Source organism: Lacerta agilis, chromosome 13 (genome assembly GCF_009819535.1).
Source record: "Lacerta agilis isolate rLacAgi1 chromosome 13, rLacAgi1.pri, whole genome shotgun sequence".
Classification (NCBI taxonomy): Eukaryota; Metazoa; Chordata; class Lepidosauria; order Squamata; family Lacertidae; genus Lacerta; species Lacerta agilis.
This window is the reverse complement of record NC_046324.1, coordinates 29,138,490-29,151,613: the sequence shown is the minus strand read 5'-3', so window position 1 is coordinate 29,151,613 and position 13,124 is coordinate 29,138,490. Positions and strand designations below refer to the sequence as shown.

The 13,124-nt window shown below is 43.4% G+C and overlaps 1 protein-coding gene across 1 annotated transcript in view; it reads right to left on the bottom strand.

Annotated features, from left to right (window-relative positions):
• Positions 1 to 12,742, bottom strand: part of PKD1 (polycystin 1, transient receptor potential channel interacting) — a 69,827-nt gene extending 57,085 nt beyond the window's left edge. Inside the window, exons 1-6 of the mRNA XM_033166412.1 lie at positions 12,461 to 12,742; positions 10,052 to 10,123; positions 8,011 to 8,082; positions 6,645 to 6,814; positions 4,700 to 5,368; positions 2,576 to 2,759 (exon numbers count right to left, since the gene is read on the bottom strand). Coding sequence (XP_033022303.1) covers positions 2,576 to 2,759; positions 4,700 to 5,368; positions 6,645 to 6,814; positions 8,011 to 8,082; positions 10,052 to 10,123; positions 12,461 to 12,612 — 1,319 coding nt within the window. The 5' untranslated portion in view covers positions 12,613 to 12,742. The remainder of the gene's footprint in view (positions 1 to 2,575; positions 2,760 to 4,699; positions 5,369 to 6,644; positions 6,815 to 8,010; positions 8,083 to 10,051; positions 10,124 to 12,460) is intronic.
• Between the last annotated feature and the right edge of the window lie 382 nt (positions 12,743 to 13,124).

The following is a 13,124-nucleotide window of genomic DNA, read 5'->3' as shown; positions in this document are numbered from 1 at the left end:
GGGTTAGATGATATCTGGCCTTTACTGAATATTCACCCTGATTTCAGGGGGTTAAACTAGATGGACCTTTAGGTCCCTTCCAACTCTATGATTTGTTTGCAGGGTGTTTCAATGTCTTACAAATTGTATGTTCATAAATTATTTGTTCTCATCACACTTTTCAATCCACTGGCCTGTCCCCCTTCTCCTTTTTGTAAGTGGCTCTGTAGCGCTAAATCCACTTGAATTACATAAACCTAACTTTCCTGGTATGCGCTTGAATCCTTCCTGCAAAACACTTTGACAGTCTTGAGACGCCCAAAGAAGGAAAGAAATAAAGAGGAATAAAGTAGAACGTCCTGTATCTTGGCAGTGTCTAGGAAGGCTCAACAGGAGCTGCTGATTCCACCCACTATGAGGTGGAGGCAGGATAGGTGCCAAATTGCAAAGGATTTGATTGAGCAGAGCCAAAGCAAATTGCACAGTCTTGAGGAAACTTATGGTATAGCAATGTAGCCTTTAAAGTGACAGAGGGCTGGAGGTTTATGAAATCACAGAAAGGCAGGCCTGATGCAGAGGCGATGTTTCTGACCTAAGATTGTGTCTTGGGATCGTGAACTCTCTTCCCGTCCTCTAGGAGGAATTCTTTCAGTTTGCTTTTTTTCAACAGACTGGCCCAACTTGATGGATCTGGGTTTTGCTCAATGATTGAAACTCCCAACACGTGATCCGATTTTGCACTCCTTCAGATTTTGCAGTGCGGTTTCAGAGCACAAGAAGTACAGAACTCCCCTCCACACAGACACACACATTTTTACAGTTAAATGCATATAAAACACACATTTCAAAGTAAAGAACAGAGAAAAGCATTGGAAAATACATCTTTTTAAGGAAAGGGTTAAAAAATACACACGGTATCACATGTATCTATGTGTACAATTCAAAAGTGAACTTTACATGCATTCATTCCAAACATCCAGACAAAACTAGATTGATCTGTGATTGAGCACCAGCAAAAATGAAATGAGATGGGTGTAAGTTGATGTGTCCATCTCTATATTCCTCCCATAGTATGCTTTAACCTTAGTAGGGTGTTACGCCTGCATCAGCCCTAACTGTGGTTAACCCTAGCACAGATGGCTCCCATTAACAGAGTTTGAGCTCGGGATTCGAAGTGGATTTGCTGCTTAAGACCAAAGGCCCATCTAGTCCAGCATCCCATTCTCAGAGTGGCCAATCGGATGCCCCAACGGAAAGCCCCTAAGCAGGACCTGAGTGCAACATGTCTGTAAGGGTCCAGTAGTGCTCCTCACGAGTAAAAGGCGACGACGCAGGATCTGTATATTTACATCAGTTTATTATACAGATATGTACAAGTCAAAGCTCAAATTCCATGACCGTCTTAGTCACTCTCAGATTCTGGAAATGGCTTTTGCGAGAGCGCCTCCGACAAAACAACCTGGGGACCCCCAGTCTCCTCCTTTCCTCTTTCCGTTTGAGCCCCCTACGTAATTGGGGCGATGGAACTACCAATTCCCCCTCCGTCCCTGAACTGCTGAATTGGTGTCGGGACCCTGCAACATCTGACTGCCCTTCCGCCACGGAACTCCCCCCCTGCCTATCGCTCCCACAGGAAGTTTCAGGGCTTCTCTGGCGATGCTGGGTACTTTCAACATCAGGGATGCCTCCCTCCACCTCAGCCTGCTCTCCGCTGCCTCCAGAGGATCCCCTGACAATGACTCTCCCCACTTTTGATTCCTGGCAGTTGGCATTCAGTGGCATTTACTGCCTCTTGACACTAGAGATGGGACATACTTCTGGCAATGACAAGATAATGTGTTAGCCACCAATGCAGGACATAATGCCACACGCACAGCCATGATTAATGCAAGGTGAAGGGATTTGCAGTGGAGAGAGAGCACGGTGTAATTCCATTGATTATTAAATCTGACATGGCATCTTGAATCTTAATGTGTTCTTTCCCCTGTCACCTCCCCACCCCCCCCCACCCCCCCGCACACAGATCTGCCAGACAGATTCAGCAGTGTCAGGACTCAAGCCTGCAATGCGTCCATAATACTTTGGGAGTCTGGCAATCAGTCTGAAAAGGAGGAGATGAAATAGTGCAATAAATGAATCATTTAAGAGGCTGGGGACAGGAGGAGATGCTCTTTATCAGTGGAAACAAAAATTAATGGGTTTTGGATGATTGACTGAAGAACACTCCTAATTTGGTCCCTTGCTAAGAGCAAAATCTCACGTTCACAATCCTGCGCTTCCGGGTAGGTGTTTATCATGGGTAGATACTCCTCATTCAGCTATGTTTGTCTATGTAATCTGTTAAGGGTGTTGAAAGTTGTTTGGAGCCCTCTATTGCCCTCCCAGACCTATAGTTGCCAGAGTTCCTTGGGAAGAGGGCCTGAGTGTTAAACTACTCTAGCAACTGTAGTCAGAGTATTTGGAGGGGAAGCCATGACTGTTTAAAGTGGTATCATAGTACTTTAAATGTAGGATGCAAATGTGGCCCTTAATAAACCTCAACAAGTATCACCTTATTGCAGGTAATTAAAGAACCGTCTATCTTTTAATCACTTACCTGGTGACGCGGGACACTAAGAAACTCTGGATCTGGGGGCTGCTGACGAAGGCCAGAGTACCGTTGCCATATTCCCAGCAATGCTGCTGAGCCTCCGGCCATTCTGCTTTCTCCGCCACCAGCCAATAGCAGTGGTTGTTGCCAGGGAAGACCACGCTATCCAAGGGGCACACTGGCTGGACCGCTGCGGAGGAAGCATCAACATGTCAATGTTCAGGCTGCTTCCTGGAAGCTCAAGGGTCAGACTCTTGTCTTTCCTGACCAAGCTATGGCAACAAAGTCATGGAAGAACCGCAGGGCAGCCAAGGCCAAAACAAAGAGCATTACCTTGCAAAGCTTATTTTAGCAAAAGTCACCTAAATAATGTGGATGAGTATAGGGAGAAAAGAAATCATGGTAACTCTCTACTGAGCAAAACTGGACAAAAACAATGTATAATTTGAGGAGAAAGTAATAGAAAGGTTTTGCCTTTGTTGCTCCAGGCCCTTGTACAGAGCAGGGAGACATTCAACCACACAGAAAAGAAACCCCCTCACAAGTGGACAGTCAATCACGGCATGTGATATCTCAGGAAACAACAGGCCTGGTTGCTAGGCAACACCTCCACTCCACCGTGCTCGTTTAATTTAACACTAACCAGAAATAATTAATTAGGGGTTAATTAATTAACTGATTCAATAAAATGTTGTTCTAAATTAAATGCACACAAAAATACCTGTAAGTTGCAGTCCTTAATCTTTTCTAATAAATTCATTTAAATATACTATAACAGTGTGTACATATGCAGATAAATATCCACATGAATCAAACACACATTTTCCTATTTCTGTTCAATAAAACCATTGGTTGTTACTGTATTACCTCAAGAAACATTGTTTATGTCAATATTGAAATTCCTGACACATACTCTCAAATCACAAGTTCTGTGCATCTCTTGTGTCTACCACATTTCACTGAAGTCTTATGGGAAAGTAGAATTGGCAAAAACTGCCAGCTTAAATATAACGGTTTGCTGGGCTGCTCTGTAATATACAACAAATGTCTCCATAATATCCTGTCACCCCAAATATAAATTGACTTGGAATGTATCCAATTCACTTCTATATAATAAGCTTCTTTAGTAGCCCAGGTGATCTAGTAGTTTGAATATGATTGGAAAGGGTGTGATTTCATGGTATAGTCCACATTCTACAAGAGATAGATGTTATTGGGAGTTATTGGGTTGTGTGGGGGTATTTTTTTTTAAATGTATTTTGTGGTTGTACATCCTGTGAACCGCCCTGAGAACTGCAAGTACAGGGCGGTATACAAATTTAATAAATAAGTTAAGTAAGTACCGGTAAGTATTGCGGCTTGTATTTAACTCTAAGGCCACATTCACAGCCTACATTTAAAGTGGTATACCACTTTAAACCATCATGGGTTCCCCCAAAGAATCTTTGGAGCTGTACTTTGTTAAGGGTGCCGAGAGTTGTTAAGAGGCCTTATTTATTAATTACATTTATATACCACCTTTCCTCCCAAGGAGCTCAAGGTGGTGTACATAATTCCTCCTCACCCCATTTTATCCCCACAACAACCCTGTGAGGTAGATGAGGCTGAGAGACAGTGACTGGTCCAAGGTCATCCAATGAAATTCACGGCTGAGGGGGGATTTGAACTCTGGACTCCAGAGTCCCAGTCCAGCATTCTAACCACTGCACAACACTGTTTCTCTGTTCCAGACTCAGAGCTACAATTCCCAGAGTGGTCTAACAATCAAACCCTCTTCACAGGTAACTCTGAAAATTGTAGCTCTGTGAGGGGAATCTGGACTTCCTTACCACCCTCAGCACCCTTAATGAATGACAACTCCTAGAATTCTTTGAGGGAAGAAGCCATGATGGTTTAAAATGACACATCATAACACTTTAAAAGTGAATGCCACCTAAGTTCTGCTACTGAAATTAATACACTTCAATTAGTTATGTTCATTAATTTCAGTGGCCTACTATACGTATGGCTTATGCAGATATATATATACCCTGTATATTTGCATTGTGGTAACCTGTCCTAGGATCTTGTGATGGATGGGTAAGAAATTGGGAACAACAACAACAACAACAACAACAACATTCAACTCACTTTGTCTGGGCCCTTTCTCCTGCGCTGTGATGCTATACACAGCTGACAGGTCAGTTCCCCCTCGATTCCTTATCTGCAACCTCAAACTTTCATTTGTCTTCACCAAACGAGGACACTGAAGCTCTATCTGTTCTGGGGCTGCCACCACCGTGACGTTGGTCTGTGCGGACGTCAACCGGCCACCGACAAAGATGACAACTGTGACGCTGTACTGCCCAGGTAATGTGTACTGGTGGAGGGCAGTTGTTTTGGTGGTGTTGAGAAGGCCTGTGTGGTCCCCAAAGTCCCACCGAAAGGTGTCAATGGGAATTGGGGCCCAGATGCTGAAAGCCACCCCTTGGTAAGGGGCAAAAGGAGCGTCAGGCCCCACCAAGGAAATGGGCAGCTGTGCTGGGAAGACACTCGCAACGAGGGCAGGGCCGCCACACACATGCCCGGCGGGAGGCCCATCACAAAATGGCAAGCAGTCCGAGGAAGAGTTTGGTTCAAGAGCGATGCCACACAGGCAGTGCGCCTCATGGCTGAAGCCCGCGTAGTCCTGCCCTCCAGCAAAGCAAAAAGCGCCGCATGTCTCTTCCGTCAGGTTCTGAGGGAGGGTGGAGATGAATCGGACAATGGAATCGGCCACACCTGTGTTGTTGTCTGTCAGGCAGGCAATGTAGTCAGCTCCTGCAAAAATGGCGGAGGGGTGGGGAGAGAGGACAAATCAAATAAAGTCTCACATAAACACAGAATTCCAAATTATAGTTCTCAAGTCATTAGGCCAGAGGCAGGGAACCTCCAGCCTGGAGGCTCAATGCGGCCCTTCAGGATTCTCTATCAGGCCCTCAGAACTCTCGCAGGCGACATGCCCTAAGATGCGCCCCGCACCAGCCACGATCTGTAGTCTCCTCAGCTGCTTTTGCCTGCCTGGAACGTTCTCTGAATTGTCAACGATGAACTGCCCTATCTGTGTGGCACCCGCTATCTTTCACACGGCTTGGATTTATTTTTTAAATTTGACTTTCTGAGCAAGCAGTTTGTGGGTTTTAGACCCACTTAAAATAATGGGTGTGAATTAGGTCCACTAATTTCAGTGGGTTGACTCTGAATAAAAGTTAGTTGACTACAACAGTGTTTTGCAACCTTTTTTGGGCAAAGGCACACTTGTTTCATGAAAAAAATCACGAGGCACACCACCATTAGAAAATGTTAAAAAAATTAACTCTGTGCCTATATTGACTATATATAAAGTAATTTTCCCACGGCACACCAGGCAACATCTCGCGGCACACTAGTGTGCCGCGGAACAGTGGTTGAAAAACACTGGACTACAATCCCATGGATTTTCTAAGTAAAACAAATACATAATCCTCACTTCCCTATATGGTAAATATTCCCACTTTTGCTGGTTCAAAAAAACATTGTAAAAGGCCTGATAAGCTGATTTTCTTATCTCAATGCAGCACAATGGAACTTCATAAAATGGGACTAAAAGGCATCTATTTTTGTAACGTCCTTCGGAGACAGGCCAGACTTGCATACCAGACTGGTACATTCCCTTTCTTGAGCCAACATGCTTATGTCTCCCATTATAAAAAGAAAATCTTGAATTGGCCTGACTTAATCAACCCACCATTATATATTTATTTCCCAGACTTCACCCTAAGTTCCCATTGTGGGTTACAGTATTAAAAACAACTTTCAACTATAATGCCCACACTCCAATCCATAGCAAACAGAGGAGAGGCGCCTCTCCCCCCATTGATGGGGTGGCTGATACAGGGCACGCTTTCACGACATTGTGGGCCCTGTCTCCTTCTCTGCTCCCCCCCCCCCATGTGGCGGCCATTTTGTCTTCTGCCACACTCTACAGCAGCCATTTTGTGACTGGCGGCGCTCACTCAACATTCTGAATAAGCCCATCAGCCCAAATAAATGTCGGCATCTCCTGTCCTAGCCTCACCACAAGTAACGTCGCTGAACGACACGTTGAAGAGTGGGACGTTTGCCACCTCGGGTGGCTGAGCGCATCTCGTTTCCGACCGACGCGCAACCTTCACTCTTCTCTCTTCCACCCAGCGGGGGAGCCAGGCAAGGCGGCAGTCGCAAAGGAACGGGTTCAGGCTTAAGTTTCTGAAAGCAGGCAGAGGAGGGAGATGAAAGGCACATTCTCCTGACAAGCAAAAGCCAGCCTTTTAAAAAATTATTTTCCTACCAATAACCGCTGTTACTTATAAAACAGAATGCAGGATTCCCGCCCCCTGCCCCCCCCCCAAAATTATAAGTGCCTTGCAATTTCACATTGGATGGGTTGCTGCAGGATTTCTCTGGCCTAGGAAGAGAACACAATGTCTGCAGTAGGTTTCCAAAGGATTATGACAAAGTCTGTCAAAAGCTATGGCACGTTAATGGCAAGCCCTCAGAAATGTCAGAGCTAAAGAAACAATGGGAAATTTCTTTGCTGCTGTGAACCTACTTTCTGCAACGCTACACACCAAAGATTAGTGGGATGGAAATGTGGGGGTGTAATTTAGAGATTAGGGATGCGGGTGGCGCTGTGGGTTAAACCACTGAGCCTAGGGCTTGCCGATCAGAAGGTCAGCGGTTCGAAACCCCGCGACGGGGTGAGCTCCCGTTGCTTGGTCCCAGCTCCTGCCCACCTAGCAGTTCAAAAGCACGTCAAAGTGCAAATAGATAAATAGGTACCACTCCGGCGGAAAGGTAAACGGCGTTTCTGTGCGCTGCTCTGGTTCGCTAGAAGCGGCTTTGTCATGCTGGCCACATGACCCAGAAGCTGTACATCGGCTCCCTCGGCCAATAACGAAAGATGAGCGCCGCAATCCCAGAGTCGGACACGACTGGACCTAATGGTCAGGGGTCCCTTTACTGTTACCTAATTTAGAGATTAACTTTCTAGAGTCCCTGCAGCTGCTACCAACAAAGGTGGGACTAGAATAGCATTGCCATATTTAAAAAAAACAACCCAGGAAACCACCAAAAGTTGTTGACGTATGGCAGCCCTTCACTAGAAGTGCTGTAGTGGTGTCAGACCAGGGAGATCAGGGTTCAAATCCCTTTTCAGTCATGAAGCTCACTAGGTGACCTTGGGCCAATCACTGCCTCTCAGCCTAACCTCATCTCAAAGGGTTGTTGTGAGGATTAAACAGCGAGGGAGAGAACTATGAGTTTCACCTTGACTTCCTTGAGGGGTGGGCATGGAATATGGAATATAAATGCAATAAACCCACTGCACTATTACATTAGAAAAAGGAGGAAAAGAAACAATACTCTATTGAAAAGACATGGAAGCTAAGCATGCTCAGACTTACATTTCACTTAAATTAAATAAATTATCAAATATTCCATGTTGTAATGAAGAAATCTTGTTGTTGCTTATATCTCTGCAGTCAGGGAGAGACAAAGAACAATATTATCTTCAGTATTATCTTGAGTACAAAAAGGCTTCGTTTTCTTGCCCAGACCCCCACATCCTGCCCCATATCAGCTGGAATGAAACAAGAGAGAAAGGAACCAGAGCCCTTGCTAATTTAGCAACAGCCTAAATAGGTTTCAACTACAGGTTATGTCATATTTTAGAGATGCATGTTTAGCACTACCCTCCAGGAAAAAAAATAAGGATTAGGCATGGAGAGAAGGGACTTTAATAACACTTTCCCGCACTCCCTGCAATGTCATTTTCCTGCCACAGGTCGCTCCACCATCTGGCAAGTTCCCCTTTTCCAGGTGGTTTGTGGCAGGAAAATGGCACAGGGAGGAAATGGTTAAAGCCTCTGGAGGTTTTTTGGTGGGCGAGGGGAGAAAGGAAAGTGGCAGGAGAGAGAAAATGGTGAGAGCTAATTAGGCCTTTTAAAAAGCAAGTTTAATGTCATATGTTGTTTGGACCTTAAATCCCACTTTTTCATATAAGCCCTTAGAGCTGGTCTCCGTTTGAGCTGACACTGGCTTTCAGCCCAGAGTGGGATGCCAGCCTTGGTGTCTTTTCAGATCAAGGTACCCTGAGTATGAAACTGCAGCTAATTGTTGTTGGCTACGTTGGCCTTCTCCTTAAACCACCTCTCCTTTCCTGCACTAGGAGCCAACAGGCCCTAAGATGCGTCAAAAATGTTGGTCCACCCAACCGACCACTTAGGGCTGACAGCCCATCCAACACTGTTCTCCTTTTTCCCTTTTCAAGAAGGATAATATTGTTCAATGAATAGAGGGCAAAGGCTTTGGCTCGCTAGGGTAACGACGTTCTGAGGAAACCAGGGAACCAGAGCGGCTCAAATCACAGCCCATTTTGCTTTTTAAAACCTCATTCTGCGGTAGGGATGCAGGGCTGTGTGTGAGAGAAATTCATTTGCGCTTCCCAAATCAACATGTGAAACAGAACACAGATATCCTTCAAAGTTTGCTCTTCTCTGAATTTTGTGATGCAGTTATCTAACCGGAAACTTAACATTTTATTTTTTCCCCTTTTGCCTCTGGTCCTGCTTGTCACTGGCATCCGGCCCCTAAGACAGCTGCCCTTGAGGAAATGTGGCCCTCAGGCTCTGCTCCATGCTAACAGAAGTCAATATTCTGCATTAATGAAATGCAAATTCTTCACTAAGAAAAGAATGAAATCTGTGCTTTGTACAGATCATGCAAAGGTGCCCAGCTCCTTCTCCTGCAAAATAGCCCCTGAACAACATGAACCTCATTCCCCTCCCCTGATCTTAGCCCAAAGTGCCCCTATACTTTTGACCTCAATGTCGCAGCATTAAGAGATTTCTTTTAAAATTTAAAGCAGGGATTCCGCACACGATGAATGCAGCACTCACTCACTCCTAGGGATAGGCAAATCTGTCAGTTCTTGTTCTGTCAGTTTCTCATTTCTCCAGTCTTAAATTCAAGTCTTCGCATTTGCAGATCAGTTGGTGATTTATTTATTTTTAACCCTCATGAAAATTAACGTCTTTCTGTGAATTTCTTCCTAATACACATATTTTTGCACACAGTTTTGCCTGATACCACATTTTTGCAAAAGGATTTCCTCTACTATAATTTTCAATAACATGTGGCTTTTTGTGCACACCTTACCTTTTGTGCACATCACTTGGCTGACATTGCAACATTCGGAGAAGTGCAAAATTTGAAGGGTGGCTGTGTTTAAGTTCACTTATTGTGTTGGAATGTGTCAATTAAGCAGGTTCGCCTTTAAACGTGAACTTAATCCCTGCTCAGTCCCACCTTTCCTACCTGCCTGGTGTCAACGGTGGGATCACAGAATACACACAGGCCTGGATGACGGAAGGCTTGCCAAATACCAAAAAAGGGAAGGCAATTTTAAATGCTGCAAGGTTTTAAAGGATGTAACAAGACACTCACAATTTTGTCAGGGAAGTCAGCTGTGCAAATGCCTCAACGTTTAAAACACTGATCTTGTTACTGGAAAGATTCCTAGAGAGAAAGAGAGAATAGAGCTTGTTATCGTTCACATTTTATTTTGTCTTTGTTCCATCATCCTGGCTTCAAAAGTGCTTGTCTGTCTCCCCACTTCATTCCAGACTGAGACAAAAAGCTGTTTTTTGGCATGTGAAAACAGAGGGATTCACTTAGCCAAAGACAACACCTTTCAGCTATAAGCCACTCACAATTCCTAAAGCTGGATTATCCATTGTAGGAAAATGAGGCCATATATGAATAAAAATAGCCCAAAATATTTCAAAGGTAAAATACATTCCGGTGGAATTGGCAAAGGACCAATTGTTGTTGTTTTAAAAAATGTATTGCATTAAGAATAATGTAGTACATTTTATTTAAAAAATTGTAAACCTTAGTAAGTTTACTTTTATTAATCTTTATGTGCTAAAAACATTTCTCACAAAAAAGAAAGATACTAGATAGAAGCACGCATGCACATAAAATCATAAACGAACTCACCAATGATATTCATACAAATAGCCGCTTATAAAACGTCAATAAATATTAAATATTTTATACTTCATAAGTCTGCTTATAAATTTTTCATTATTAAATTAAATATGATAACATGAATCTCCTCCATCTTTGGTTATTCCTAACTCCTTTCTTAAATATATATTATCCTACTAATCTTCACCCTTCCAATTTTCCTCTATAATCCCCTGCTTCTTTAGTGTAATTTTGAATTTAATAATTGACATTTGTTCCCAGATTTTCACCATTTGCTCATTTTAACCTGGCTCACTGTTTTTCTTCCCATGTTTTAGCATCCATAATCATTGCGAAGGTTGAGATATACAATATCTGAGCTTGATTTTTATTTTTGTGTATTCTTGGGTTGTTCAAACCATTTAAGAAACCATTTTGCAAATCAAATTCTATTTTAAAATCCATGTAAGGTTATACCCAGGTGAATAATGAATCTGGAACAAGCACTTTTAAGATTTAACACAGATGTTACAGTTGACATGAATGGGAACCTCTGGTCACGCCCCTTTTCTAACCTTCTCTGCCACACCCAAATGAAAACTTTCATATCTGGAAAAGTCCCATTCTGGATGCAAAAATAAGACTTTTCACTTCCTGTTCCTCTCTTCCCTCCTCTGTAAAATCTGAGATCCGTGTCTTGTTCCAAAACGAGAAAAAAGTGTGTGTGTGCGCGCACACACACACACACACACACACATATTTTAAGCGGGTTTTTTTCCTTGACCAGTTCCTTGTGGATCTCTTGTCTTAGCTTTTAAGGGGAGAACTGGGGCATGTTCTGGAAACTTCTCGGCTGGTTTACTGCAATATATTGATTGTAGGGCTGCAACTAAGACCCAGGTGCAATTACATTGCATCAATTCTAAAACAGAAGTATTAGTTACTCATTTGCTTTGGAACGCAGTTCAAGGTGCTGGTGCTCAGCTAACTATGCGGTAGGATAGAAACTGTATGTTTGGATCACACCATTTCCTCTTCGTTCCATTTCCTCCAACGAAGCACGCTGGCTCTTATGGGTGCATAGAAGAGGGACGAGCTCTTCCCAACTCCACACTTTTCTCACACCACCAGTATTTGCCAATATTCTGCTTGTGTGACACATTCCTCACCCACCCACCCGCGCCAGACAGAATCTCGGGAACATTCTGTGACATCAGACTGACTCTGCCAGTGGCTGTGGGAGAATTTGCTAGCAACAAGCTAGGAAGGGTTCGGAGGGCCTTTTTAAAAATTCCAACTTTCATTTCAGACTTAATTTAAACCCAATCAAGTGGCTAAAACAAAACAGGATTTGTTTGAAAAGGGATTTTTTCAGCTGGCCAAACCACAGTTCCCAAACGCAATTCTCCCTCCTCCCCAAGCCAGAAGACGACGATAAAAAAAATAAAAACTGAAAGTATTATTATTATTATTATTCTCCTCCTCTGAAGTCAAGTTATAACTTCTGAATAAATGAAGTCTTTCAAAAGAGACTTTTTAGCTAAGATGCAGGCAGGATAGGTATGAAATATTCAATGGATTTGACGTCTTCTTTGAAAGGTTTGGGAAAGGGGTGTATTTCCTTTCCTTTGTTCCCTCTTCTTTTCCTTTCCCTTTTTTGCCTTCAGCTTAATAGCACATTAAAAAGAGAACTGCCAACACATACATTTTGCAAAACTCTTTTAATTTAATGCATGCAAATTAAAGCTCACAAAGATGCTTGCAGCCCCCGCCCTCACTTCCTGATGGCAGAGTGCTCAGGAGCAACTGTGCAAAATCCTTGGCACCCGCAAAGGAGCTCTTCTCATTTGACACCAAGGATCATTTCTGCCTACTCCCACTCACGAGGCTGGAGACCAAGAACACCAGATTTGCTCTGAAGGATCAATACCACAGCAGCTCCGCTCAAGAGACTGGCTGGCCCCTCTCCACTTGGTACGGACGCTGTTGTTTTTATAGCTCAAACACCATTTTCCTTGGCTCTTCACTGCGTACATCTAGTCCCAAACTGCTTAGGAGGGTTTTCCACCTTCTGTCCCAAGTACCCAAACGATGTGCAGTGAAAATTCAGATTCTGCAAAGGCTTCTTTTGCAAAACGTCATTCTGCCCGGCCATTTGTTTGTCAAAGAGTGATCGGTTTTTAAAAATAGGAGGCGCTGAAGCTCAGAACCAACAGACAGCCCTTGTGTCTTAGCACAGATTTTTAAAGCATTCATTTAAATATAAAGGTGAGGTACCTATTTAAATTTTTACTAATCGAAGGCAGCATACAACTAAAAGGAACAGTCAGGAAACAGTTGAAGAACAAAGAGATTCTGCACATGTTCAAAGGCACTCTCTTCTCTGTTATTATTTGACAAAGTCTCCAGTCAACTCCAGAAAGAAGCTCTGGAGCAAAGACCTCATAAATCCTCGCTTAAACTGCAGGTGTTGCCTCTCTGGATAAGGAACACAATTGCTTACCTATTCTTCAAACACATTCAATATTAAGTTAAATTAAAAAGGAAG